Here is a 26779-nt window from a genome sequence, read left to right on the forward strand (position 1 = left end):
CCACAGCTCACAAGCCCAAGTGCAGCTACATGTGGATTGAATTGGAGTAATTAAAGTTTTTTTGCCAATGATGATAGCCTATGACTATCGCAGATTTAGTTTCAGTCTCAATTTTGTCGCAAATTTCACGGGCAGGTATTTTTTAAAAGTAAATCCTTCTGAAAAAAAAAGTGCTTCTTACAATCGAGTAAATACGATATATGGCAAATCAAGCAATACCATTTGCCGCCACTAAAGAAGTCACGACATTTATACACTGAACTTGCTGCTCTAAACATAGAGATAATTAAACACGGGATCAATGTACCACAAGTTGCCCCTCGTCTATCCAAAGCGAGCTCGAAGGTTAGCATGGAAATATAGTTGTCGGTGCTTTCTATCGTCGGCCTCCACACCCCTTCTTGAAAGCGATTACAACGACACAATGCTTCATAAGGGCACTCGAGGTAGACAGAATCAACGGACGGCTTCCCCTTTCTAAGCACTCCTCGGTCCATGCTGCCTGCTGTTGTTACTCTGTGTTGTAGATAACGCGTCGCAAAACCAGCGTGGCGCCCAACAGAGGAGGAAGGCTATAACACCTACGAGCTACACGCTGCTCCTCCACGTCTCTATCAGGCTCGAAAGATACACGCCCTGTTTGTCCTCCCCGGAAGTAAGCGCAACGAGACTCTTGTTGGCAAAACGTTCTGCAGATCTCTTGGAGCATTGCCGACCGCGAAGCTAAAGCATGTCCTCGAGCGCCATGGTGGAGGATCCCGCTCGGCCGCCGGCCGACGTCGATGACATCGAGAAGCTGGCCATGGCCAACCTGGATCCCGCGGTGCAGACCTTTATTCAGACCGGATACGGCCGGGGCCTGACAGTGCGCGAGAATCGCGAAGCCTTCGACAGGTGTGTGGGAACAAGCGATGTTGTCGAGTGTGACTCGTTTACCCGTGTGGATGTGCGATTCTTCTTCTTTTCCGGTCGCTTTCTTTATACTTTTTTTCTTTCCTGAGCGCAGTATTTGCATTTTGGTATTGCCGGCTCTAAATAGACCTACCTCGATATTTTTGTTTCTTTAATAAATTAAAAAAGAAGGCATAGCTTCACACGGGATGACAGGGGTTCTTGCGAGCCACGTAGCTGAGTGAGACCACTGATTTTATTTAAATTACAATTTTCCGAAAGCGGCGTTTTGCCAATGAGCAAGACCAAAGGCTAACCCAGTACATCGGGGATTTGGTAACGTATATCAAAATCTTTACATGCGCATTTAACCACTTCTACTGAAAAATGTAAGCAACGAAGCAGGAGAGGGAACACGCCAATTATTGTCGTATACTATAGGGCGTCATACATTCAGTGATACAATTGGGCAAATAATTTTTTATTATGCCAAGTTGTCTACAACACGCTATTGTTATTAATTGAAGTGATATGTGGAGCCCGGTATAGCTAAACTATTTGCTAAACGTCTACTTCTTGCTACGGTTGCAGTGCCCACACTGCGTTTCCGCGGTAACGCTCAGCTAAGCACAAATAAAAAACTTAACAAATGGGATGCTCTAAAATAATTATAAAATAATTATAAAGAACTCTAGGAGACTATCCATATTAATTCATTTCTATTTACAGTCGGAATAATGAGAAGCGACGGAATCTGATCTTGCTGAGATGAGAAATTGTGCACATAGAAATTACTCGTTGACGGATACAAATATTTTGTGAAGTCTTACAGAAACGAGAGAGAAGAATAAGGGGATCGGAGGGGCTCGATTTTTTCTTTGTCACTAAGATGAGTTACTGCAGGTGGAGACCATACCCATATCCACAGCATTACGTGTTCGGTGCTTTAGTAATTGAGCTAACGCGGCGGCCGTTCTCTCGCCCACCTTCTTGGGTGTTTGTGCACAAGATAAGCCGGAAGTGCGTTAGCCAGCGCCGCTCACGGCCAAGGCGGCGGACGTGGAACGTCACTTTAACAGCAGGCGTCACGTATGCAGTACGTGACCTTAGGAGCAGGCAATTGGCAAACGAATCTTCGTACACATTATCATCGTATCATATGACTGCCCAATTCGAGGCCCTCGCTATGCGCTGAGCGAGAAAATTAAGTGGATCAGAGAGGCTCGAACATATGGTTAGTCACAAGCGTGCGAAGTATCCGACGATGAATCTAAAGGAAGCTGCACAGGCACTCCGCGTGTTTCAAGAAGGCACTGGGATGCCCGAACGGCGAATGCCCACATGAGAGGACCAGGAACAGCGGCGGAAGGACCAGACAGAATAATTTAGCATTGCGTTGCCCTTCTATCATCACCGTGACCCGTTGATATATCACTGGCTGTATCGCTTTGGTACTTAGCACGAGATCACTAGTTGGATTCTCGGTAGCAGCGGTCTCATTCCGATGGGTGTATAGCGCTAAAACGTTCGCGTATAACTGTTTGGGTAGACGTTAAAGGACCTCAGGTGGTCGAAGTTAATCCAACTGCTTCTCTTGACGTAAGAATAAACCCGGGGACCGACCCCAATAATGCTTTATTATAAATAGCATTCCATGCCACCAGCCAAGCAAACATCTCCAGCTAATCATCAAAGGCAGCATTTCTGTCACTACTTCAAGGGAGTGCGTACTGACCAAAACTTATCCACAGTGAACCACGGCAGACTAAAGCGAAGAAATGGGCTGATATGATTGTTCTGCGATTTCTTCTAGGCTAATCCTAATCGCTCGTTCCGTTTCGTGTGCTTTGCAGGTGGCGATTTCTACCCAAAGTGCTCTCGGGATCCTCGCAGAGGAACACCCAGACGACGCTGCTGGGCAGAGTCGTGTCCATGCCCGTCGGCATCGCTCCGACGGCGGCCCACTGCATCGTGCATCCCGATTCAGAGATCGCAGTTGTAAGAGGTACTCGGGCAAATAGCATCAAGCACGCACAGACGCATGCCTGTACACTGTGTTCACAATGACAAATAATAAGCGATTATGCCAATAACGGAAGCACATTCGTGCTCCTTCAACCACTCAATGATTTCTCATATGCACATCTGACACGCTATTTAACCAGACAGTTGCGCAATCTTCATGAAGACAGAGGCCGGTGTGGTAGTGTCCAAAACCTTCGTCACAGCTAGAGCACTGCACGGGCTCGGGCTTATCCGAAAGCCCGGGCCGGGCCGGGCCGGGTAGAGGAGTTTTTTCACGGGCTCGGGCCGGGCTCGGGCCGGGCTCGGGTAGGGCGTGTGCTTTTTGACCCGGGCCCGGGCCGGGCTCGGGTTTTTTGACGCGGGCCCGGGCCGGGCTCGGACTTTCTGCGAGATATTCTCGGGCTTCTCAACTCTGAAAAACATGTATGTTTTGGTCTCGGGCCGGGTTCGGACCGGGTTCAAGTCGGGTTCGAGTCAGGCTCGGGCCGGGCTCGGGCTTAAGGTAAAGGGGTGGCGGGCCGGGCCGGGCGGGTAACGTAGATTATTTCCGGGCCCGGGCCGGGCCCGGGTCTCGCCATAAATGTTTTGATCGGGCTCGGGCGGGCCGCCCAATGTAAAAACGGGCCCGGGCTGGGCCCGGGCCGCAAAAATCGGTCCGTGCAGTGCTCTAGCACAGCATTCGAGTTTCAGATGCACAATAAAGTGGCATGCACCAATATTACGGCATTAAAATTTCATTCCGTGGTTCTTGTAAAGTGATTAAACCATCAGGCAATACTTTGTTTTCTCAGTGCTCTTTTCATGTCCACGTAATAACTTTTTATTCAAATGTTAAGACATTCCATGTAACCCGACTGACGCAAGTACTGAGGAAAGGGTCGACAGACAAGTAACACGAGCACAAGTTTGCAACTGTCCTTTTTTTTTTTAATCGCCGAAACAAATACCCCGTCAGAAAACTCAGGCAACCGAAGCTTGAGCACCATGTACAACGAAATAGGGATAACAATATACATTCGGTTTAGTGTATATGTGGTAGTTAATTAACACGCTTGTCGATCAGCAGTACCAGTAACGGCTCGCTTAACGCGGTGGTGCAGTGCTGCATTTAGTGCGGCGCAGAGGTGTGCGCATGCACCTGGTTCGTCACGGTCTAAGTTATGCTATGGTAGGGTGGTTAGTATGCGAATGGGTGAACTGCATTGAAAGAGCCTGATTGAGAGCATTGATTGAGCGTTCATAAATGATGCGCATTATTGGGCGCTCAGGTATCCACACTATAATCACATGACTATTGCTCAAAGGTGTATCGGATGATTCCAGAAAGTCATGTAGTTTGTTTTTTGGAGCAAATGGTTGTTGTTTACCGCATTTTCTATGCTCGAGCTCTGGCGCCTGTATGAATCGCGAGTAGCAATTATAAACACGTATTGTTGAAACACAGTGACTACCACTCTGTCTTTTTTCAGCTTGCGCACGTTCACAATGCCAACAAATAAATTATACGCGATGTTTGTACGACACAAAGTAATGTTTGTGCGTTGCTCCAGAGTAACACTGGAGATAAAGAACTTGTATGGCTGCAATTGCTTCATCTTTCTGGAAGCACTGGGATTAGAAAAAGCAGGAAAGATGTGGAGTTCTCACTTGAAACACTTGTACCTAGGCTACTTCGGCACGTTTGCGGAAACACGTTTGCGTATTCATTGCATACTGTTCTTGTATTTTGGCGGGCGCTTCACCGCTGACCCGTTAGATTCCCGCCACAGCCATGGCCAACTACACGTGTGATGACCACAGTGGACATTGCATTCGTAGCAGCGGCGACAGATATATCGCGTCTTACGAAGACGTTATGATGTCCTAGATTGACAACTCAACCTTGACAGTGTGTGGTCCGGGGCTCTTACATTATCGTACGTTCTATACTGACAGCGGCTCGTGAAGCAAAGGCCGTGATGGCTGTCAGCGTGGTGCACTCCGCTTCGCTGGAAGAGATAGCAGCCGCCGCAGGCCCCGACGCCGTCCTCTGGGCACAGCTGGATATTCGCAAGGACCGCTCCATAACGCTGGAGGAAGCCCTGCGTGCACAGCGCTGCGGCTTTGCAGCGCTTGTCGTGACGCTAGACGCTCCCCTCGTCGGACGCAAAGCCGCACCCGGGGTCACTGACCCAGTGAGAGAAGCCTTCGGAGAGACGTGAGTGATCGCCAATATGCGTTACATGCGTGCGCACGTGTGATCCGAGAGGAATGGGATACAGCTAGCCAAACTTTACGTTAAAAGCGTCTTGGATTTCTACGGCACTTGCTACCGCAACAGCTCATGAGTAGCCTGTGCAGTTGTAATTCAGTAGGTGTACACATGGCCACAAAAGTTTACGGATCGTACTATCCGAGAAGAAGCACTATAAAGGTAGTTGAAATGTCATCACCATCAGCGTATATTTATGTCCACTGCAGGCCGAAGGCCTCTCCCTGCGATCTCCAATTCCCCTGTCTTGCGCTACCCCTGTCCTGCAAATTTCCTTACCTCATCACCCCGCCTAGTTTTCTGCCGTCCTAGACTGTGCTTCCCTTCTCTTGGTGTTCATTCGGTAACTCTAATGGTTCACTTGTTATCCATCCCGCTAAAATAATGCTGCATTTTATATTAGTCCACTAGAATTATCAAAATAGCAAGCACTCGATCATGATCATCTACGGTTGTTTGAGACATCTTTAAAACAGCCTAGACGTCGGATCAGAAAATTAGACAATTCCATAGAAGCTTCTAGGTCTTCACTGCTGCTGTCTTTAAAAAATACCTTGCGAAGTGGACAACAGCAGAAATGTTGCGTCGTTTTATTGATGAAGTGCAAGGAGCACTGGGAGCTAGCGGCGAAGATGCCTTTAGTAGAACTTTTATTTTTGCAGACTCCCCAATCAGCCAAAAATTGTTAAATCTGACAAACAGGTAAAATTCAGTCGTTATTTAAGAGGGTGCATGATGTTGCTGATAGAAGAATTCCAGGGAAAATGTCTAACAGGGCGTCAAAAAACGGTCGAACAAGTTGACTAATTGATATAGTGCGGTCACGAAATATTTAAAAACCTGGGAGTGCTCTAAAATGTGACTGCCTGCAAATTTGCCTTATAAGCAAATGCTTTACATGACAAACGCATTACGCGGCCTGCCCATCCACATTTCCCCTCTTAATGTTAGAATATCGGAAATCCCCGTTTGCTCTCTGATCCACGCCGCTCTTTCTTTGTGCGCTCCTTAACTTGTTCTTGAGCTTCTTTGTTAACCTCCAAATTTGTGCCCCATATGTTAGCACCAGTAGAATGCAATGATTGTTCACTTTTCTTTTCAACGACTGTGGTAAGGCCCCAGTCAGGATTTGGCAATACCTGCCGTATGCACTCCAACCGAATTTATTCTTTTGTAAATTTCCTTCTCATGATCAGGGTCCCCTGTGAGTAATTGACCTGGGTAAACTTATTCCTTTACAGACTCTATAGGCTGATTGGCGATCCTGAATTCTTGTTCACTTGCCAGGCTATTGAACATTACCTTCGTCTTCCGCGTATTAATCCTCTACCCCACTCTTACACTTTCTCGATGAAGGTCTTGAATCATTCGTTGTAATTCGTCTCTATTGTTGCTGAATAGGACAATGTCATCTGCAAACAGAAGGTTGCTGATATATCCGCTGTTGATCCTCACTCCTAAGCCTTCCCAGTCTAAGAGCTTGAATTCTTCTAAGCATGCAGTGAATAGCATTGGAGAGATTGTGTCTACTTGCTTGACCCCTTTCGTGATGGGTGACCTTCTACTTTTCTTGTGGAGAACCAAGGTAGCTGTGGAATCTTTGTGGATATTTGTCAATATGTTCACGTATGCCTCTTGTACTCCTTGATTACGCAATGCCTGTATGACTGCTGATATCTCCACTAAATCAAATGCCTTTTCATAATGTATGAAAGCCATATAGAGAGGTTGATTATACTCCGCAGACTTCTCGATTACTTGATTGATGACATGGATATGATCCATCGTAGAATATCCCTTCCTGAAGCCAGCCTGTTCTCTTGGTTGGCTGAAGTCAAGTGTTGCCCTGATTCTATTGGAAATTATCTTGGTGAATATTTTATACAATACTGAAAGCAAGCTAATGGGCCTGTATTTTTTCAATTCTTTAACGTCTCCCTTCTTAAGGATTACTATAATGTTGGCGTTCTTTCAGCTCTCTGGTACACTTGAAAACGTGAGGCATTGCGTATAAAGGGCCGCAAGCTTTTCAAGCATGATATCTCCTCCATATTTGATTAAATCGACTGTTATTCCACCTTCTTCAGCAGCTTTTCCTCTAGTCCTGTATTGCAAAGCCCTTCTAACTTCATCGCTAGTTATACGAGCCTCTGTATCTTGTTCATCCCTACATCGAATGAAAGTAGCTTGGCCGCTCTGGGTTCCATCGTCTGCTGTTTTTACTATGTCCTCGAAATTGCTTATGATATTACCCTGCTTATATTTCAATGCAGATATCTTGCTTTGTCCTATGCCAATTTTTCTTCTCACTGATTTCATGCTGCGTCCATATTTTACGGCTTTCTCAATTTTTTCCACGTTATAATATAATCTCCAATATACCGTTCTTTCTTCTTGTTGATCAGTTTTGACTGTTCAGCGAATTCTATCTGGTCTCTTGAGTTTGTCACTTTAACGTTTTGTCGTTTCTTTATTAGATGCTTTGTTACTTGGGAGAGCTTACCTACTTGTTGCCTTGGTTCCTTACCTACCACTTCAATTGCTGTTTCTGAGATCAGCCTAGTTACCGTTTTACTCATTACTTCTATGTCGTCTTCATTTTCCTGTTCTGAAGCAGCATATTTGTTTGGGAGCACCAGCGTGCATTGGTCTGCTTTTACCCTTACTGCCTCTAGGTTGGCCTGTTTCTTCTTGACTAATTTTGTTCTTTCTCTTTTACAATTGAGAGAAATCCTAGACCTCACTAACCTATGGTCACTGCACTTAACCTTACCTAACACTTCTACATCCTGCACTATGCTGCGATCGGCAGAGAGTATGAAATCTATTTCATTCCTTGTTTCCCCATTAGGGCTCTTCCAGGTCCACTTCCTGTTGCTGCGCTTCCTGAAGAAGGTATTCATTATTCGGAGCGTATTCCTTTCCCCGAATTCTACCAATATCTCTCCTCTAGTGTTCCTAGAATCGATGCCGTAGTTGCAAATTGCTTGCTTACCAGCCTGCTTTACCCCCACCTTTGCAATGAAGTCGCCCATGACTACAGTATACGGAGTTTGCACCTTTCTCATCGCTAATTCAAGATCTTCATAAAACTGTTCTATTTCTTCACCACCATGACTGGAGGTTGGGTTGTAGGCTTGTATTATCTTCATTGTATACCTCCCATTCAGCTTTACTACGACGACTGCTACCCTCTCATTAATGCTGTAGAATTCATCAATGTTGCCCGCTATGTCCTTATGGACTAGAAATCCTACCCCACATTCTCTCTTATCTGGAAGACCTCTGTAGCAGAGGACATGGCCGTTAGTCAACACTGTATCATCATCATCAGCAGCAGCCTATATTTTATGTCCACTGCAGGACGAAGGCCTGTCCCTGCGATCTCCAATTCTCCCTGTCTTGCGCTAGCGTATTCCAACTTGCGCCTGCAAATTTCCTAACTTCATCATCCCATCTGTTTCTCTGCCGACCTCGACTGCGCTTCCCTTCTCTTGGTATCCCTTCTTTAACCCTAATGGTCCACCGGTTATCCATCCTACGCATTACATGGCCTGCCCAGCTCCATTTCTTCCGCTTAATGCCAACTAGAATATCGGCTATCCGCGTTTGTTCTCTAATCCACACCACTCTCTTCCTGTCTCTTAACGTTAGTCCTAAGATTTTTCGTTCCATCGCTCTTTGTGCGGTTCTTAACTTGTTCACGAGCTTCTTTGTTAACCTCCAAGTTTCTGCCCCATATGTTAGCACCGGTGGAATGCAATGATTGTATACTTTTCTTTTCAACGACAGTGGTAAGCTTCCTGCAGCACTGTATAAGCCTCACCAGTTGTTCTATCCTCACTAAGGCCAATAATATCCCAGGCAATGCCTGATAATTCCTCGAAAAGCCCTGCTAAGCTAGCCTATCTCGAGAGAGAGAGAGTGAGAGAGAGATAAAATTTCATTGTTTCCATGATGGGGTCTGGGGGCGGCGGTGGTTGGGAGACTAACCCCCAGGCCTCCCCTTCCTGAGACGGCGGCCAGCCCTTGCTTTCTGGCGGCGTCTTCGGCCATCCGGACGGCCCAGAGCTGCTCTTCTGGGTCCAAGCTGAGCAGCAAAGTCTCCCACTGCTCGGCCGTAGTTATGATGTGTGTAGTGTTAGTGCGGTGGGTGTTGGTGGGTGTAGCTTTCGGGCATGCCCAGATGATGTGATCGAGGTCAGCGCGTGCCTCGCAGGCTTTGCAGAGTGGAGAGTATGCATCGGGGTAAATTCGGTGGTATATCACAGGGTTTGGGAACGTTCGCGTCTGAAGTAGTCGCCAAGTGGTGGATTCTGATTTATTCAGTGTTTTGTGCGCTGGTGGGTAGCGTAATCGCTCTCTGCAGTAGTGGAGGAGGGTTTCTCTGAATGTGACCATGCGGTAGGGCGCGTGACCACGGTGCAGAACTAAGGGCTTGTCAGGATCAGAAGACGCTGGAGACGGATGATGCGCCTGGTGTGCTAGAGCTCGGGCGGCATCGTGGGCAGCTTCGTTTCCAGCCAGACCCGAATGACCAGGGGCCCAGATGATCTGTATGCGGCGTTGCCTTGAGGCGGGAGTGCCGGAGAGTAGTTTCTTTGCTTGTGGTGCTATGAGTCCTCTTGTGTAGTTGCGAATGGCCGTTTTTGAATCGCTGATGATGTAGTGTGCATTGGTAGATGCATAGGCCAAGGCGATGGCCGTTTCTTCTCCTTCTTCGGGTTGAGTGGTGAGTATTGATGCGGCCGCGGCGAGGTGGTACTGCGAGCCCACGACTACGGCGACCGCCATGGCGTTCTGGTGGGGGCATTCCGCGGTGTCCACGTAGGCTACATCTGCGGCTTGGTCGTAGCGCTTTTTTTGATTGATTCTGGGGTTTAACGTGCCAAAACCAGTTCTGATTATGAGGCACGCCGTAGTGGAGGGCTCCGGATTAATTTTGACCACCTGGGGTTCTTTAACGTGCACTACAACGCAAGCACACGGGCGTTTTTGCATTTCGCCTCCATCGAAATGCGGCCGCCGCGGCCGGGATTCGATCCCGCGATCTCGTGCTCAGCAGCGCAACGCCTTAGCTGACTAAGCCACCGCGGCGGGTTGTAGCGCTTTTGTAGATTTTCCTTTTGTCCTCTGTCTGCGCGTCGCTACTGATTGTGTTCTGGGTGCATATTACGAGGTATGGGCGATATAACTAACTGATCGCGAATATTTGGAGGGACGGGTACTTTTGGTCCAAATTGGGTGGTATAGGTTATGCCTAGGGTGCGCAGAATGTGCCTGCCCGTGGTGGAGTTGGCGAGTCGTTCGTATTGTGTTATACGCTGAGCTTCAATAAGCTCGTCTATGGTATTGTAAAGGCCGAGGGCATCCAGTTTCTCGTTAGATGTGGAAATTGGAAGCTGTAGGGCTTGCTTATAGGCCCTCTTAACCATGGTGTTGAGTTTGAGCTTGTCAGTCGCATTGAGGTGAAAGTACGGGGCGACATAGGTGATTCTGCTCAGGGCGTAGGTGGTTACCAGACGAATCAGGTTGTTTTCTTTCATGCCGTGATGTCGATTTGCGATGCGTGCAATGAGGCGAGTGGTTTGGTGTACATGGCTATCTTATTGATTGAGCATCTCCGTGTTTCTGCCGTTTTGTTGGATGCGTAAGCCAAGGATACGGATGCTAGGCACTATAGGTATGAGTTGCTGATGCACGTGGAGTTGTATCTCGGGGGGATGAGGGTCTGGGCGTCGACCTCCCCACGTAGGCTTGTATAGAAGGAGCTCCGATTTCTCGAGAGGATGCGCGTGTTGAACGTTGCCAGGCCCAGTTTCCAGTGGCGGCCTGCTTGGACCCAGAGATTCTTAGCACCCTCAGCCGCGTCGCAGGTCTGACCGCTACCTTGGTGGGGTGCTCCGCAGCCGCTGGAGACTGAGGGCCATGGGGTAAGTGCAGGAATCATAAGGGAGGTAGTGGCCGAATACTGCACCAGGGAGGCCAATTCCTGTTCTGGTTAGGAAGTGCCTGTCTTGAAGCATAGTGGGCGTTCCTAATGTGGTTGCACCTGGACTAGTATAGCCCCACTGGCTCTCGGCTACATATTTTTTGCGGGTGTCAGGCGCCACTCCATGCAGGAAAATGTAGGGGACTGGAGGAGGATTGGAACTTGCGACCTTCAGAGTAGAAGCCGGTTGTTGTACCTCAGCTCCATGCCACCACTACTATATATGCAATAAGCTCGTATTATATATATATATATATATATATATATTGAGACGTCGACCGATGCGTTGCCTATATTTCCGAGCAGTCGCCTGAAGCAGAGACGAAGCACCCCACGAGACAAAATATGATGATGAGTCGTATGTACAGATGACGACGACGATATGCACAAATAGCGCTCACACAAGATGATGAGTGGTTTGTACAGATGACGAGACGATATGCGCAAAATGCGCTCACACTAACTTCCCCTCCTTCAGGAAAGCGGTCAGCAAGACCGCAAGCTAGAAAGGGTAGGTACGACGCATGTAGGGTTTCAGGCGAGATACGTGAACGATTTCCGTAGTGCGGCGGCGGCGGCGGTCAGTAGCTGAGCTGACAGGAGTGATGCGGTAGTTAACGGCCGAAGTTCTTTTCAAAACGGTGTAGGGGCTGAGATATCTGTGGAGAAATTTTTCACAGAGCCACGGTGCGCGAACAGGTGTCCGCAAAAGAACTTCGTCGCCTGGGCGGAACGAAGCAACGCGACGCGTCGCATCATAGCGAATTTTCCTTTTGTCCTGAATGGTAGCGGTGTTGGCGCGGGCAATTTCACAGCAGCGGGAGATGCGAGCAGCAAATTCTTCAGGAAGAGACGCGGATGGAGCAGCAGGTGCTGATAGGAGTGTAGTGGCCAAGACGAAAGACGGCGCACGACCGTACACAAGGAAAAAGGGACTGTAATTGGTTGTACGTTGGACGGCAGTATTACACGCAAACGTCACGAAAGGTAGGATGGTGTTGCAGTTGGCGTGATCGGGTCGAACATACATTGAAATCATGTCAGACAAAGTTCGATGAAAACGCTCTGTAAGACCATTTGTTTGTGGATGGTACGATGATGTGGTCTTATCGGTGGTGTCAGAGGCCTGGAGGAGTTCACGAAGGACATAGGAACGTCTTGCCACGGTCACTAAGGAGGACACGAGCTGCGCCGTGGCGCAAAACGATACTGTGCACGAAAAACTCGGCGACTTCGGAGGCAGTACCAGAGCGAAGAGCAGCTGTCTCAGCGTACCGCGTTAGATGATCCACTGCGGTAACGATCCAGCGGTGACCAGCAGGCGTGAGTGGGAGGGGTCCGTACAAGTCTATGCCCACAATTTCGAAGGGGGTGGACGGGCATGGTAGAGGCTGCAGAGGGCCAGCTGGAAGGGATGTCGAGCGTTAACTGTGTTGGCATGATGCGCAGGATCCAACGTATTTGGCGACAGAGGTAAAAAGGCCAGCCAGAAACAACGCGTTTTGATGCGGTCGTAGGTCTTATGAAAGCCCAAGTGGCCAGCCGTCGCGTCGTCGTGAAATGCTTCTAATACTTCGAGTCGAAGTGAGCGAGGTATGACTGGTACCCACCGGTTACCGGAAGGATGATAGATTGATCGAAATAACGCTCCACCTTGAAGCTTAAAACGCGAAAGTTGTCGTCTTAAGCGACTATTGGGGGGTCGTGCCAAGCCAGTAATTCGGTCGATCAGCGTACGGCAGTATGGGCCAGTACTTTGGAGTGAGACGAGGTCAGTAGACGGAAGAAAGTCAACTGAGGCAACTGACTGTCCCGGGCTACTGGGCGTGTGCTGAGACGTGTGGCTAGATGGTGACGTGCAGACCGAAGGTGAAGCATGGGTGTTTGGGGACAGCGGGCAGCGCGACAAAGAGTCGGCATCTTGATGTTGTTTTCCGGATCTATACGTGACAGTGAAGTCATATTCCGGTAAGCGCAGTAGCCAACAGCCGAGGCGTCCAGACAAGTTTTTCAGGGACGACAACCAACAGAGAGCATGATGATCGGTCACAACTGTGAAATGGCGGCCGTAGAGATAGGGTCGAAATTTTTGTATTGACCACACGATGGCGAGGCATTCCTGTTCTGTGATTGTGTAGTTGCGTTCAGCAGGACAAAGAGCACGACTTGCATAAGCCACGATTTGCTCTTCGGACTTCTGATTCCGCTGCAGCAGGACAGCGCCAATTCCATGCCCACTGGCATCAGTGTGTAGAATAGTAGGGGCTGCTGCATCGAAATGACGGAGCACGGGCCCTGACGTGACAACTCGTTTGAGGGTCTGAAAGGCGGCTTCACAGTCGTCCGACCACACAAAGGACGCGCTCGAAGTCAGAAGTTTGTGTAGAGGAGCGGCGATGGTGGCGAAGTCACGGACTAAGCGGCGGAAGTAGGACGCCAGTCCTAGAAAGCTGCGGAGTTCTTTAAGTGCGGTTGGTTGCGGAAATTGCAGTACTGCAGCGATTTTATCGGGATCAGGCTGGATGCCATGCTTACTGACGACGTGGCCCAATACTTAAATGCTTCGGCTTGCAAAGCGACACTTTTTAGTATTGAGTTGGAGACCAGCCTTTGCTAGACAGGCGAGAACTTGGTCTACACGTTGTAGGTGCTGGGAGAAACTCGACGAAAAGATGACAATGTCGTCCAAGTAACAAAGGCAGGTCTTTCATTTTAAGCCACGGAGTACTGTATCTATCATACGTTCAAACGTAGCTGGTGCATTGCACAGTCCAAAAGGCATCACGTTAAATTCAACAAGGCCATAAGGTGTAGCAAACGCAGTCTTTTCTTTATCTGGCTCATGCATGGGAATCTGCCAATATCCGGAGCGCAAGTCGAGGCTCGAGAAATACTCGGCACCTTGTAAGGTATCCAAAGCATCGTCAATACGATGGATTGGATAAACATCCTTACGGGTAATTTTGTTTAGCGCCCTATAATCGATGCAAAAGCACACAGAACCATCCTTTTTTTAACAAGCACAACAGGAGAAGACCAAGGGCTTGCTGAAGGCCTTATAATGTTGCGTGTCAGCATGTCGTTCACTTGTTCTTCTATAACTTTTCGCTCCGAAGGTGACACACGGTACGGGCGACGGCGAATGATGCGAGAGCCGTCTGTTTCAATTCGATGAGTAGTTACAGTGGTCTGACCCAGGCCTCGCGAACAAACGTCAAAACAAGCTTCATGCTTCACTAAAATGGTGAGGAGTGCATTGGTCTGGGCCGGATTGAGATCGTCACTCAAGGTGGCGTTAATATCACTAGTGTGGCCTTCTGCGGGCGTACAATGCGCGGAAGATGTGGCAGGCAAAACACTGACGACACATACCGGCGCAGCGTCGGCGAGCTTGGCGACAGTAGACCCTTTCGGCAGTAGTAGTGGCTCAGGAGTGGTATTAAAGGCTGTGAGGCTGGCGTAGCCACTCGAGAACCGGACCAAGCAAGAAGTGATCGCGAGTCCTCGAGAAATGCACCGCTCAGAAGGTACAACCAATGCATCTCCGTCGACAATGTCTGTTGACTCAACGGTAAGAATACGTTCTTCGTCTGGTGGGATAAGAAAATCCGCTGCTGCAATACGTTTGGGGCACGGGGAATCGAAAACTGGAAAAGTCTCGGTGTCGCTGATGTGAATCCTTGGGTCGCCGCACGAAATTAGTGCAGAAGCAGCGGACAGGAAGTCACATCCTAATATAATCTGATGAGCGCACGTCGAAAGCACCGCAAGTTGCACATGATGACGAATACTGTCTATCAGAACGTGAGCTGTGCACTGTCTGGTAGGAAAGATGGGAACGTCATTGGCACCACATACGACTGGACCCACTTACGGAATTTGCACTTTTCGCAGACGAAAGCACAGTTCACGATGTATAACAGAAATAGCGGCTCCAGTATCTACAAGGGCGTCGACAGAAACACCTTCCACACAAACCGAGAGCGAATTGGCGGGGCGAGCAGGAGGAATTAGGATAGTCCGACACGATGCAGTTTCTCCTCCAAAAACTGCAGCCTGTAGTTTTCCAAACGGGTGTCCACAACATGGGAAGCAGCGCGCAAGGGCGATGAGGAACGGCGGTAAGGTGAAGGAGAGCGACGCCGGGGCAAGCGGGATGCTCGAGCCATGTCCTGGGAAGGTGAAGGAGAGCGACCAGAGGAGGTCGTGGGAATCTGGCCCTGGTGTCCTGTCTCGCTCAAAGTTGGCGTAGCCTCGCCTTTCACCTGGGTGACGCCCGGGAACGTAGGAGTCAAACCTAGGTGCGCTGTCTCGCTGAAAGGTAGCATAGCCCTGCCTTTCATCCTGCTGACGCCGACGGCAGTAGCGAGAAATGTGGCCGCGAATACCGCAGTAGAAACAAACCGGGTGCGACGACCGCCACGGAGAGTAGTACGGCTGTGCAAGAGTATTCGCTGCCAGCGAAGGTAGGGGGTCGCGGTAAGCTTCGGCAGGTGGAAACTGAACGGTCGAGGAAGGCCGGGAGGCAATTTCGGCATAACTGGGCGGACGAAATGGTCCAGTAGACTTTTACATTTGGGCGTTTGTCATCCACGCCAGTTCGTCCTTGATGATGTCACGCAGTCCAGTAGGAGCGGGGCGAACGGTCGCAAGCGGCGCAGGTCCAGAAAGGTGTCCGTGAAGTTCCTCCCTGATGAGAGTGCGTATCATGGCTCGCAACTCAGCATCACCGTTGAGACGAGGGTCGCAAGAGGCGCGTGGCAGGCGAATAGACTGGAGCCTGTCTAGACGTTGGCATGCTGTGATAAGACGGCAACGGCGACGACGACGGCGACGCCGACGGCAGAAATCTGCTTCGGAGTGTCCATATAATTGCTATCGCAATAATATAACCAACGCAGGTTGGGCTCTGCATGACGAGAGCATTAAAGGCGACTGTGTTGATGCCCTTCAGTATGTGGCGAACGCGGTCAGCTTCCGCCATATCACTCTGCGCGCGGCGGCAGAGAGCGAGGACGTCCTCAATGTAGGATATATAGGACTCGTCCTGTTCTTGTTCGCGCGTCGCCAGCCTCTGTTTCGCGATTTCGGAGCGTCCAGACGACATGCCGAATATCTGGTGAAATTGCTGGGTGAATGGTGGCCAGTCCGAAAAGTCACTTTCGTGGTTAAAAAAATGTCACAGTTTCGCCCTAAAGGCGAAGCAATGAATGCGATCGCAACACAGCAATGTCATACGAAGTAAGGTGAGCGGCTTTGGTAGCAATATGAATTGTAGTAAACATGAGCTGATTAAGTAAGCAGGTGTACTGCGGCGTAAGTAGACCGACATGAAGAGAGACTCGATGACCACGAGAAGGCGCGTGTGAAACGGTGGTGTTGATGAGAAGCGCTTCCCATGGGCAGCGCGTGCGATAAGGGACACACCTGTAGCTCTGCACTGCCGATCCAGGCAGCATTGCATGTGTAGCGTGCGTTGGAAAATGTGGCCCGACTATTACTAACTGAATGAACAAGCGTGGTGTGAGCGCGCACAAACAAACGTGAATAGATCACACTGAATGACTGCAGACAACGACTGTCAAAACGCTGGCAGCAAGCGCATATATACGCCGCAGCGGCGAAGGTACGTGCGGTCTATCGCTTCAACGGAAACTGAGCGGCGAATGCACGGCGCATAAAGGTCAGAGCCGTGTGGAGATATGAGACGGTGCCGGCGAGCGACGAGCGCGGTTGTTGGCAGAGTAGAAGTGCGCCCCCCTCCCCCCCCCCCCCCCCGCGCTCCCTCCGGCGCTGGCTTCCCGCTGCCTTGCTTGCGCGTGGGTGATTGAGTGCGTTCGCTCTCCGTGATAGCGCGCGTCCCCGCACGCTTCCGCTCGGGCATACGGCGCGCGGTGGAGATTTTATCTATAGGGAACCTCATGGCGACGGCGACGACGACGGCGACGGCAGAAATCCGGTTGAAGTGTCCATATAATTGCTATCGCAATAAAAACCACGTCTTCGCAACTTCGGTTAGGTAAAAGGAGACATACTGCCATTTGTGCGTGTCGTCCCAATGGTTGAAGTCGCTGGCTCTGTTGTAGTGATCGAGCCAATGTTCCACGTCGTCGCCGCGGAGGCCGGCAAAGACGGGAGGATCGCGGTGTTTGGTGTTCACCGTCCAGGTAGGCCCAGCTGGCTGAGCAGAGGTGGTAGCAGCACTGGTGGATGGGTTGGTTTCTGCCATCACCGTGGTAGGCGAGAGCAAACGACGACCGGACCGGAGCTCCAGGGGAATCGGGAAAGTAAGAGGACGTGGAAATCGAAGCACCTCCGCCACTTGTGAGACGTCGACCGATGCGATGCCTTTATTTCCGAGCAGTCGCCCGAGGCAGAGACGAAGCACCCCACGAGACAAAAGATGATGAGTCGTATGTACAGATGACGACGACGATATGCGCAAAATGCGCTCAGAATATATATATATATATATATATATATATATATATATTATAAGGGTGTTTATTGGACGGCACTTAAATCAGCGCATGGGCGACAGTCCAAAAAACGCAGCACGGACTCTCAGAACGAGCGGCGCTCGAGAGCCGAAGAAAACGACCCACTAGAAGGCGCTGGAGCGGACGACCCACTTCAATGCGCTGCAGCGGACGAGCCACTTCAGAGTTCCAACGGTTCGCTACAATTACCCCGGGTGTGAAAAGGGAGCCGCCCGGCAACTTAAAGGGGTCACCATGAGTGGGTCATGGTATATCTTGAGGCGCTCCAGATTGACGATGTCGCGCCCTCGACGGCGCATGTCCGAAGATGGTTCAACGGGTTCGATAAGGTAATTTACTGGGGACGTGCGTTCGACGACACGGTAGGGTCCTTCGTATTTGGGAATAGTTTTTAAGAGAGTCCAGTTGCGGTGGTAGGGACTGAGAGCCAGACGAGCGCCCCAGGGAAAAACGTGAGCGCAGAAGTGGTGGTGTCACCGCGGATGCTCTTCTGCCGCTCCTGTTCATTTGCAGTAAAGGTCCGGGCAAGGTCGCGACACTCTTCAGCATGTCTAGCTGTGGCAGATATAGGCGTATACTCAGACGTGTCTGGCCTGTATGGAAGGATCGTGTCGATCGTGAGCGACGGGTGGCGGCCGTACAGTAAGAAGAACGGTGAGAAGCCAGAAGTAGTCTGAGGGGAGGTATTGTAGGCGTAGGTGACGAAGGGCAGAATGGCATCCCAATTTGTGTGGTCGGCGGCGATGTACATTGAGAGCATGTCGCCGAGCGTGCGGTTAAATCGCTCTGTGAGACCGTTTGTCTGTGGGTGGTAAGCAGTAATTTTGCGGTAAACGACGTGACACTCTTTGAGAATGGCTTCGACGACTTCCGACAAGAACACGCGGCCTCGATCGCTGAGTAGCTCCTGGGGTGGACCGTGACGCAGTATGAATCGGTGGAGCAGGAAGGAGGCAACATCTCGTGCTGTAGCCGCTGGAAGGGCGGCAGTTTCGGCGTATCACGTGAGATGGTCTACAGCGTCGATGGCCCAGCGGTTACCAGCCGACGTCGGAAGAAGAGGTCCTTATAAATCGATGCCAACGCGCCCAAACGGCCGGTTAGGACAAGGTAAAGGTTGTAGACCTGCTGGCGAGAGGTTCGGCGAAGATTTCCGGCGCTGACAATCGAGGAAGGAACGAACAAATTTGTGCACGTACTGGTACATTCCCCGCCAAAAGTACCGTTGTCGAATTCGGTGGTAAGTTTTGTATACACCAGAGTGTGCACACTGCGGATCAGAGTGGAACGATTCGCATATTTTAGAACGGAGACTGCGGGGTACTACCAGTAACCACTGGCGGCCGTCGGCGCTGTAATTGCGTCGGTGAAGTAGCTCGTCGCGAATGGTGAAATGGTGGGCTTGACGACGCAATGCGCGAGTGGGTGGTGTTGCCGACGGATCAGTGAGCAAGTCTATCAGCGAGACAATCCATTGGTCCTTGCGCTGTTTTGTAGCGATGGTGTGAAGGTCGATGGAAGAAACGGGCAGTTGAGTTCCTGAGCAGCGGACGTTGTCATCGGGTAAGGGGGAGTGCGAGAGGGCGTCGGCGTCGGCATGTTGGACGTCCGTTGCGGTAGAGCACGCGGATGTCGTAGTCCTGCAGACGAAGTGCCCAACGGGCGAGACGGCCTGAGGGATCCTTCAATGACGACAGCCAGCATACTGCATGGTGGTCAATAACGACATCGAACGGGCCGCCATACAAATAAGGGCGAAACTTCGTAAGGGCCCAGATGATAGCTAGGCATTCTTTGTCGGAGACGGTGTAGTTGGCCTCGGCTTCAGTAAGCGTACGACTTGCATACGCCACGACATATTCAGGGAACACTGGCTTGCGCTGCGCAAGGACAGCGCCAAGGCCAACACCCCTGGAGTCCGTGTGTACCTCTGTAGGGGCCGTAGGGTCGTAGTGGCGTATAGTATGGGCGGAGAGGTCAACAAACGACGGAGCTTTGCGAACGCGTCCTCGCACACTCACGACCACGAGTCGAGGGACCCCTTACTGCCAAGGAGCTTCGTCAGTGGCGATATAATAGTGGCGAAGTTTCGAATGAAACGTCGAAAGTAGGAACACAGACCTACGAAACTGCGCAGTTCTTTGACGGACGTAGGTCTGTGGAACTCGGCTACGGCCCGAAGCTTGGCTGGATCTGGGAGAATGCCATTCTTGGACATGACGTAGCCCAGTATTTTCCGCTGCCGTGCTGCAAATCGGCACTTATTTAGGCTCAACTGTAGGCCGGCGTTGCTCAAACGCGTCAAAACATGCCGGAGGCGTTGAAGATGCGTGGAGAAGTCCGGAGCGAAAACGACGACGTCGTCGAGGGAGCACAAGCACGTGTGCCATTTCAGGTTGCGCAAGATGGTGTCCATCATGCGCTCGAAGGTCGCGGGCGCATTACACGGTCCGAACGGCATGACGTTGAATTCGTAGAAGCCGTCGGGCGTGACGAAGGCTGTCTTCGGTCGAGCGTCCCCAGCGATAGGGACTTGCCAGTATACCCTAAGCGCAAATCGAGCGATGAAAAGAATTCAGCTCATTGGAGGCTGTCAATCGCGTCGTCTATTCGGGGCAGCGGATAGACGTCCTTGCGGGTTATCTTGTTGAGCCGTCGGTAGTCCACACAGAACCGTAGGGAACCGTCCTTCTTCGCAACAAGAACGACCGGAGACGCCCAGGGACTGTTTGATGGTCGAATAACATCCCGTCGAAGCATGTCGTTGACTTGCTCGTTAATTACACGACGCTCGGCAGGAGATACGCGATATGGACGTTGCCGTAGTGGCGGTTGGGAGCCAGTGTCGATGCCATGCGTGACAGTGGACGTGCGGCCCAGGGAAGTTTGCGCGACATCGAAAGATGGGCGAAATTCTTCCAACAGGCACAGAAGCTGTGAACGCTGGACCGGCGTAAGGTTTTCATCGATGGAGGAGCCAAATACATCTTCGGGCGACGAATCAGAGTGCGAAACAGCACTAAGTGTGAAGGAGCTGGGCCAGTGCGTGTCATCGGGTGCGTCGACAACTTGTGTGTCTTCGATGGGTTCCACTCTGCCGAGACATTCCCCTCGCAGCAATGTGACAGTATATGGGGATGTATTGCGAACAAAAATAGCGCTGTCACCGTGAGTGATTTGCACTGTCGCAAAGGGCACCCACAATCCTTTCTTAGTGCGAACGCGGTCAGATGGCGAAAGGAGTGCAATTGTGTCGCAGAGACCGTCGCAGTACATTGACGTAGCCGCTGACGCGTGCGGAGGCACTTGGGTATCGTCTGTGACGAGTATCTTATTCGAAAGCGATGGTCTGTCTGCCGGCGTCATCTCTGAGAACGGCGAGAGTTCTATTTCGGCGGGTGTGCAATGAATGACGGCGTTGTGGCGGGAAAGCAAATCCCATCCCAGGATGATGTCGTGCGAGCATGCAGGAATGATGATGAATTCGACAGCATACATGACGTCCCGAATGACGACGCGAGCTGTGCATACTGCTGTTGGGTGAATACTTTGGGCGCTAGCCGTACGAAGGGATAGCCCCGAAAGTTGCGTCGTCACTCTTCGTAGGACACGGCTAAGTTGGGCGTCCATAACGGATACGGCGGCTCCAGTGTCTATAAGGGCAGATGCGCGAACACCGTCTACAAACACGTCTGTTATGTTCGATGGTCTCTGCTGAGGGCTTTCACAGTTCGATAGCGTCGCAGCCCTTGCCTCGTGGACTGCGACGACTAGTTTTCCCGATCTCGTGCGACCTGACGTGGCCGCATCGGCTTCAATGAGAGACGTCGTGGAGACGGTGCACGGCGGGTAGATGGAGCTGGGTGTAACGTCGGTGACACAGGCGGTAGTGGTTCGTAATTAGGGCGGCTGGACTGGCCCATGACGGGTGATGCGACTCGAGGCCGCTGCACGCGATTGCAAAAACGTGCAACGTGGCCGGCGTAACCGCACGCAAAGCATATGGGACGGTTGTCGGAAGTGCGCCAACGGTTTGCCGGAGAGGGTCCCACCCATGGCTCAGGACGCGATGGACGTAGCGGCTGCTGATATGCCTGCATGGGGGGCTGCAGACGGAGCCTAGCGACATCGGCGTACGTAGGCGGCACAACCACTTCGAACGCCTGAGGTCCAGCGACGGCTTCGGCGTAACTGAACGGGGCAGCCGCAGAGATCGCTTGGGCCGGTCTAGCGACAACTTGAGCATAGCTATGTGGCGCCGGTGCCGGAGGGCGCTGGTGATATTCGGGCATGACTTCGGCGATTTCCTGCTCAATCACTCGGCGGAGGGGAGGCGGGGCTGTGGTTGATGGCTGTTCCACATGCTGCGGGTGAGCAAATGGCAGCAGAGAGAGCTGGCGCGCAATTTCTTCGCGCACAAATGTCTTCATTTCTGCCAGTAAGGTGTTGTGGTCAGAAATGGTTGACAAGCCAGTGAGATCTGCGTCCCGTGCTGGCGGCCGACGGGTCAACGACCGCTGCCGGCGCAGCTCCTCATAGCTCTGGCACAGCGATATCATTTCTGCCACCGTGCAAGGATTTTTGGCGAGGAGCATGGTGAAGGCGTCGTCGTCGATGCCTTTCATGACATTTTTGATCTTATCCGCCTCGGACATGGTCGCGTTGGTTTTCTTGCACAAGTCCAGAATGTCCTCTATGTAACTTGTGAAAGATTCCCCGGCCTGCTGAGCTCGTTCGCGCAAACGCTGTTCTGCTTGCAGCTTACGAACAGCAGGGCGGCCAAACTCGTCGATAATGGCAGTCTTGAAAGCGGACCAGGTCGGGAAATCGGATTCGTGGTTGTTATACCACAGACTTGCTACTCCCGCCAGGTAAAAAACCAAGTTGCTCAATTTGCCGACCTCGTACCATTTGTTAGGGACACTCAAGCGCTCGTAGATAGCGAGCCAGTCCTCCACGTTGGTGCCATCCGCGCCAGTGAAGATAGGTGGGTCGCGTTGACGAGAGACACCGGGACATGCGGTTGGTGCTGGAGGAGGCGTTTGCTGGGAGGCGTCTTGCGGCATGGCAGATGGTAGTGCACGGGATCGAAGCTCCAGGGGCATCGAAGGGGTTGCGGAGTGGTTTTGAGGGTACAGCACCTTCCACCAATTTATAAGGATGTTTATTGGACGGCACTTGAAGCAGCGCAAGGGCGACAGTCCAAAAAGCGCAGCACGGACTCTCCACACGAGCGGCGCTCGAGAGCCGAAGTAAACGACCCACTAGAAGGTACTGGAGAAGGAGACCCACTTCAAGGCGCTGGAGCAGACGACCCACTTCAGGGTTCCAACGCTTCGCTACAATATATATATATATATATATATATATATATATAAACTGGGGGGAAGGGGGGTTCCACCCCGTTCCCTGGCTGCGCCACTGAACGGAGACACAGAGTCGTGCCCGCAACAAATCTCGGGTTCTGATAAACGATGGTTTGTACGCTATAGTTGCTTCTTACTTATGAATGCGAAGTTGCGCTGCAAAGTTCAAAGCACACACGCGAAGGAAACACAGACAAATACACGAGATGATGTGGGATATCTTGTGCTTGCGTGCGTGTGTGCGTGCGTTTTCATGTGATAGATAGAGAAGAGAAGAAAGGCAGGGAAGCCAACTAAAGCCCCTATATAAAAAAGTAGCGTCACGCTTTGAAGAATGCCGCCGCCTCCTCGCACACCCTGTCCGAGGCCTACGCCGCGTCGGTATTGGCCTAATGGCATCACGTGGACCGTCGAGCCCCCGGGCGCTGGCTGCGTTTGTTTACGATCACGCTCCATCGCCATTTTCGCCCGAGAAGCGTCTACCGACTGGCGAGGAACACGACGATAGCGACGAACACAGTCGGCGATCGTCGAATCTGATCAGCGGCGAAAGATAAACAAATGCACGTGTTTCAAGCGGTGTAGGCGGCGCCACGGTCGAAAAAGGAGCGCGAAAGAGAGGAGAAACGAGGAGGAGGGAAGGCGGAGGAGGAGAGTGTCGCTACTTTTTATATATAGGGATTTTAAGGCCAACCAGATGCGCGTCCGATTTGCTACTCTACACAGGAAGGAAGAGGGTTAAGGGATCAAACTATGCAGCGGAACTTCGTTGACGCGACTCGCGCATACTTTCAATGAAGCTGCGAATGATTTTTTAAGCTCTGATATATATAATCATTTATTGAGCCAAAGAAGCACGGACGTTGTTGTTGCCGTGCAGCCTACATCTCGAGATCGCTGATTTGACGTCACTCTTGTTTTCAGCTGAAGGTTTGGCTCGGGGCCAATGCCGACTTCCACATTCAAATATACATGAAACGCAGAAAAGCTCTGGTTAGACTACCGCTTAACGTATTTGAATTGAATGTGCTGCTTTTGACAGAGAAAACTGAATTCTGCTGATTGTTGTAAGAAGAATTTTTTGAGTTAGGGGATCCGTTTTTCTTTTTCAATAACGACCTACATTTGGCACACGCAGGAAAATAAAACATTAGGTTTACAGATTCAAAGCTCTGCGCCATAAATAAACCTTGCAATCCGGAAAGAGAGGGCCATCTGGTAATGTGAGAGTGTTAAAGGTGCACATATATGACGCATTAGTGTAGACATGACGCTAAGGGATTACGTCAATCTAGCGCGTTTTGCGGAAGTCCTATTCGCGAGGTAAAGGTGCAATAGGTGACCCGTAAAATGAGAAATCGCAGGGAATTGTGGGGCGCGCCGTCTGCTAGCAGCTTCCGGTTCGACGGACGACGCGGCGGCATCGGTGGTAGAGCACTGCACGGGCCTGATTTTTCGGCCCGAGCCCGGCCCGGGCCCGCTTTACGAGGCCCGAGCCCAGCCCGGGCCCGTAATACAAAGCCCGAGCCCGGCCCGGGCGTTCATTACTAAGCTTAGCTAGGACCCGCGTGTGCATGACCAGGCCCGGCCTGTAATAAAGAAAAATCTTTTTTTTACTTACAGATTGTGCCGTATCTGTCAGCCTCACCTTCTAGAGGTTTAATAAGCTGCAGTATATAAGCAATAAAAGGCCTAAATCTTTGTTTCTCCAACGGGAACATCAGTAATCCGGCCCCTTGCCTGTGCTACTATTTTTCTGGTGGTGCGCAAGCACTTACCTTGATTTGTACGATATAGTTCTATGATGTCATTTAGCATGCAAATATACAGGGCGTTTCACTTTAGCTGAACCAAATTTTTAAAGATTGCCTGTGGCAGATAGCGCAATTATAATCCTTGATCTAAACTACTCGATGCGGTGGCCATTATTTCCACGAGAAATCAAAACGCCTAATTCAAGAATTAACATTATTATGCTAATTAACGTTTTAATTAATTATTTTATAGCACATCTTTCAATCTAAGAATTATAGCCGCCGAGTTCGCAAGGCATATCCACCTGGAACGAATTCTCAGGACTAAACCAGTTTCGAGATAATTTTCAAAGTGTCCGACGAAATCAATCGAATCAAATCAATTTATTGTCCAGTTTACATGCTGGACAGTCATTTTGGACTAAAAGCTACATATGTAGCTGGGCACGCCATGTAATGCGTAGGATGGATAACCGGTGGACCATTAGGGTTACATAATGGATACCTAGAGAAGGAAAGCGCAGTCGAGGTCGGCAGAAAACCAGATGGGATGATGAAGTTAGGAAATTTGCAGGCGCAAGTTGAAAACAGCTAGCGGAAGACAGGGGTAAGTGGAGATCACAGGGAGAGGCCTTCGTCCTGCAGTGGACATGAATAGGCTGATGATGATGATGATGTAGCTTGACGTGACCCAAAAGACCAGGCAAGGCAATAGTACAGCAAACAGTGTGCACACATGCACAATAATTCACATATATTTCCAGCTCTCGCTGGAATTCCTCATAGACGAAATAGCTATGAACGGAAAGACAAAGAATATTTGCGTCACGGCGAGTTAACAGAATTGGGAAAAACTTTTAACAGAATGCATTTTAAACAACACTACAATAACAATACCAGCTATACAAAACAACGCAAACCACCTATACAACATATCATGAGACTGAATGTTACAAGATCAACATTTGCTAAGAAAACGAAACAGTATTTACATTATATACTCAGAACCATACACAAAGGCAGAATAATAATCACATCAGATACACTACAAGCGACCAAAATGTCAGCTGAGTTCTTTCTTACTGAAATTACCGCCATTTTTGTATCTGTTCAAAGTGAATGGTAGGTAATGTATTAACGACTGAAGCTTATAGAGTGTTCTGAAGTATGGAATGGACCATATCTCAGGATTTCTTGTGTTCGCATTAATGCGACGACGCTCTAAGGATGCTAATTGTTTTATGTAGTTCCAAGCTAATTCTGACATTGATGGCCTAATTGAATATTTAACATAATTACGCGAATTAACTTTCTAATTAATTATTTTACGGCACATCTTTCAATCTACGAATTATAGCCGCTGAGTTCGCAAGGCGTATCCAGTTCGAACGAATTCTCAGGACTGAATCAGTTTCGATATACTAACTTTCAATGTGTCCGACGAAATGCATGGGCGTTCCAGTGAACCTTTTGAGGAAAACGCTGTTTTATGCATTGAAGCACAAAAGTAACTGGCCTTAGCGCTAAAATAATGCCATAGTATTAAAACTGGTAATAGTGCGATCGCAAAAGCGGTAACATGGAAATGGTTTCAGGAGTGGTTCTTTGTATAATTTATTTTTCCTTACGCGGAAACAATGTTTGTTTTTGCGGAAAAGAAAAAAAAAACTTAGCGTAGCTTGCACTGGCGGCGCAATGCTAAAGAGACAGCAGAGATGATGGGCACCTAGCTAGTCCTGGCTTCTGGGCTAGGCTAAGCACTACCAACTCATCCCCAGCATTTCCCGGAATTGATTTATTATTGATTGATTATCGATTAGCTATTGATTGGCTATCGATTGTCTATTGCAAGATATTGGCCACGTATTTAGGATGGGGCTAAGCTCTGCCAACTTATCCGAATTCATTGATTATTGATCAATTATCGATTAGCTATTGATTGGCTGTCGATTGGCTATCGTGAGGTATTGGCTACGTATTTGGGCTAGGCTAAAGTCATC

The 26779-nt window shown here is 50.1% G+C and overlaps 1 protein-coding gene across 1 annotated transcript in view; it reads left to right on the forward strand.

Moving 5' to 3' along the window:
• The first annotated feature begins 540 nt into the window (after positions 1-540).
• The window catches only part of LOC119450908 (2-Hydroxyacid oxidase 1), an 82062-nt gene continuing 55823 nt past the window's right edge, over positions 541-26779 (forward strand). The window contains exons 1-3 of the mRNA XM_037714380.2: positions 541-894; positions 2745-2896; positions 4852-5113. Of these exons, the coding sequence (XP_037570308.1) occupies positions 731-894; positions 2745-2896; positions 4852-5113 (578 nt within the window). The 5' untranslated portion in view covers positions 541-730. The remainder of the gene's footprint in view (positions 895-2744; positions 2897-4851; positions 5114-26779) is intronic.

Source organism: Dermacentor silvarum, chromosome 4 (genome assembly GCF_013339745.2).
Source record: "Dermacentor silvarum isolate Dsil-2018 chromosome 4, BIME_Dsil_1.4, whole genome shotgun sequence".
Classification (NCBI taxonomy): Eukaryota; Metazoa; Arthropoda; class Arachnida; order Ixodida; family Ixodidae; genus Dermacentor; species Dermacentor silvarum.